Here is a 3,608-nt window from a genome sequence, read left to right as displayed (position 1 = left end):
CTTCAGCCCAGTCCAAAGCCTGTCATGTTTGCAACTTTTCTGACATGGGTAGCTGCCAATAGTGTCAAGAGTTGCAGAGATGAAATTTCTCCCAGGAGGCCACGCACCTCTTCAGGAACTTTTCCCTTGGAAAAGCTCACTAGTAAGGCCTGTAAGTCCATTTAATTCAGGAAAGTTTAGTTCATGAGCACCTATACGGAAACAGAACTGAGGCAAAGGTGTCCTTAGTGTCACTGGAGGCTACGTCTGATGGATACCCACCACCATTCTGCACATGCTCCTTAGCATCCCAAGGGAGTAGGGATGGTGGTTATGAAAAGGTCTGTCTTTCTCCTACAAAGCCAGCTACTGACACCAGTGTTGACTGTCTTTTGGCCCCAGGACGGGGAGGGCTGGAAGGATCACCCCCTTCCTCCTTACACCACGTCATGCAGCATCCCCAGAGCGTGTGAAATCCCTCAGCTCCGCGTTTTGGATCAGGTCCTTGTACGTGGTGGGGCAGTAGGCTTTGTACAGTTTTTCAGCCAGTGTGTTGCTGCCCGCGACCACGGCTTTCCGGTTGTGGTTCATGAAGTTCCACAAGTGCAGCGCGTAGGAGTGGTTGAAATTGGGGCTTTTCTCCCAGACTTCGTAGTACTGGCCCCAGGCTGGGTACGGTATGGGGTAGAAACGCTGGGGATTGAGGAAGGAGATGTTCTGGCAGCTGTGGTCCTCAGTGCCTTTGAAATCTGTGAGATTGCAGATGGCTTTGAGCATCCTTGTCATTAAAAAGGGCCCCTGGTTCCCCCAGATGTTCCCATTGTACTTGAGAACAAAGTTCTCCATGCAGTCCCAAATAAATTTGTGGTGGGCAGGGAAGCCAAAGATCCCATTGCTGGAGAACTGTGACTTCTGCGCTGCTAGGAAGCTTTCCTCAGGGATGGGCCTGATGGAGATGACATCTGTGTCCATGTAGATGCCCCCATACTTCCAAATGAGCGCCAGTCTGCTGGCATCAGAACTGACGTGGACCCAGTTCTTCTCCTGCTCGGGGACTACCTGCAGAGTTCAAAAAGCAAGACAGTGATGCCACCAGCAGAGAATGGACTACATCCATCCACTGGATGCAAATGGCATCATAAAACTGCACCTGCACGCCTGCAAATGTCACTGACCACCTTTTCCTCCTCCATCTATTGAATTTTATTGGAATAAAATAAGAGGGCAAGTGCAGAGCAATGCTTTGTTAATATAAATTAACAGGAACATTTCACGGGTGTTTTGATGGAACCTACAATGTTAAATCAATGATACCACGAACCATTGCCTGCTATTTCAGTGGGACACAACCCACTTAACACACTCCCTGATCACTCCCAGCACTTGGAAACAGGCTGGAGGGTTTTCATTGGCACTGTTGGTATTTGGAGTCATTTTTTCTCAGGAGAAGGAAGAATTTGGAGGAAATATGCCTGCCCTGCACAGAGATGGAGCCAAACAAATTTGACAAAAGCTACTTGCAAGCAGTTTTCCAGGAATTTATTTCCAGGGTGGGGCTCACAAGATCCCACCTTGGTTTTGCGTATTGCTGTTACAAAAACTGAAATCTCTCCCGCATCTTATCTACTGCAGGCTCTGTCGGTGTGTGGAAGAATTAACAAGCGCTCAGATGACTCAGGCAGCACACTTTGTTCAACCAGCTTCTGTTGAGAAAGATTATTAAGTGATGTTTTATCAAAACATGTATGCAATCTATTTTTACTAACGATTTGTTTGCCAAAAAATCTGATTCTCCAGATAGGGGGGGAAATGCTGATCATGTGTTCAGTAAACAGATAGATGAATACACTGCAAAACATAGCAAAAATGAATCTATTCTGAACAAAAAAAAACCAAAAAAACCCCACTAATTTCACACAGCCAGTCCTGCATTCATTTTAAGCCTACTTCAGACCATTTTTCCCCCCTATTTATAACTGTTTTCCTATTTCCCTATTTTCCCCTTATTATAATGCTCACCTCGTTGTACCACTGGAGCAGAGGGGTCTCCTGGAAGACACTTTCCATCTGGAGAGGAAAAATGAAGACATTCTTCATAGAAGACAAAAGCGAGAAGGCTGTATAGCTGGAGTTCAAGTCCAACACCGTGTCATTCGTAAGTCCCTTCATGAAGAGGATGATGGGCCGGTCCTCGTAAATCCTGGCGGCAGACTCCACGGAGCAAGACACCAGTGGAGGTGGCTCTAGGCGCTCCGTTGTCTCCAGAAAGATGATGCTTTTGCCGAGGTTCAAGACCTGCTCAGGTGTCAGGAAGTGCTTAGACATAGGCATATAGGAGAAGAAGCAGCCGGACAGCAGGGAGATCTCGTATAAAATACCCAAGACAAAGAAGAAGCAGAGACATATCTGGATTTTCTTCAACATTCTTGCTTTCCCTGGGCCTTTGGGGTCATGCCTCAGACGTGGATGCTAAAGAGAGGCAAGGAACAGCAAAATATATGCCAGTGTTATTACTTAGCAGGACTGAGAAATGGTAGGACTTGGCTTTGGACAGCGTAGCACAAAGGCAGTTTGGTGAAGCTCATGCTTTCACCCCACCGCATGAAGGCAGTTTGGTGAAGCTCATGCCTTTTCCCCAGAACAAGCCTGGAGAGATGTTTGATGGTGCAGAGGGCTCTGCCCTGTGGGGTGAAGTGCTGGGGTCCCACATCCTCACCCCCAGCCAGGCAGGGGGGACCAGGAGAGGTCTTGGAGGAAGGACATGCAGCTATGTCTCATGGCACAGCTACACAGGTCATCGGGTTGACAGAGAGGGAAGGACCAAGGGAGAAGGCAGCAAGGTGAGAAGGATCACCTAGCCCCATGCCAGGAGAAGGACCCCCAAGCCCATCCCTGGGGCAGGCTGGTGTATCAAACTGTTCCCAAACACTGCAGCATCATGCCAACACATGCTTGTCCCCAAGCAGGAGATGTCCAAGGGATCTCAGGAGCAAAATGTGCTGGTGGAATTAGGTGGCCAAGGGGGCTGTCAGTGCCAGTGAGGGGAAGGTCATGATTACAGTTTGGGATGTGTCAGCCATACCTACAATATTAGCATGTAGGCACCAAAGCCTTTTTCCCAGTCTGGCCCTTCTGCTGACACTTCAACCCTGAAGGCCACGAGGGACTCAGGTCCTGCAGGGATGGGGGCTGCAGAAGGACCAGAGAGAGGCAGATGTAAGGATAGAAAGCAGATGGTTTTGTACAAGCAAGGAACTAGGACCTACCTGGATTATAGTTCTGACAAATCCACATTTCCAGCTTGTTTTTTTGACATTACGGTGGCAACCAGGCTCCCTTAAAGCCCAGCTCCCTGGTGAAGACACCCAAGCTGTCTGGAGCATGCAAAGGGATTTCTGAAGGCAGGAGACGACGCACAGAGGAAAACTGGCTCTGCTGCAGGCTGAATCTCAGTCCCAGAAATGGTTTGGGGCCAATAGGACCCACCTAAAAGGACAAAGAAGGGACAGGTTTTAGGTGAGACCCATCTCATGCCTACGTCAGCCTGGCCCAGCTCCTCATTCCCAATTTCACCACGACACAAGCCTGTACAGCATTGGGGAGTTCCTGCTGGTAAGAGGCAGGACTGA

At 48.9% G+C, this 3,608-nt stretch overlaps 1 protein-coding gene across 1 annotated transcript; it reads right to left on the bottom strand.

The window, feature by feature from the left end:
* Positions 1-426: 426 nt before the first annotated feature.
* On the bottom strand, positions 427-3,362 carry A4GNT (alpha-1,4-N-acetylglucosaminyltransferase). The gene is made up of 3 exons (XM_030029443.1): positions 3,246-3,362; positions 1,999-2,448; positions 427-1,038 (listed from the first exon to the last, which is right to left on the bottom strand). The coding sequence occupies exons 1-3, from the start codon at positions 3,360-3,362 to the stop codon at positions 427-429; spliced, it is 1,179 nt and encodes a 392-aa protein (XP_029885303.1).
* Positions 3,363-3,608: the final 246 nt, after the last annotated feature.

The sequence above is a fragment of the Aquila chrysaetos genome, chromosome 10 (assembly GCF_900496995.4).
Source record: "Aquila chrysaetos chrysaetos chromosome 10, bAquChr1.4, whole genome shotgun sequence".
Lineage (NCBI taxonomy): Eukaryota > Metazoa > Chordata > Aves > Accipitriformes > Accipitridae > Aquila > Aquila chrysaetos.
The sequence above is the reverse complement of the archived record's forward strand: the minus strand, read 5'-3'. Positions and strand labels throughout refer to the sequence as shown.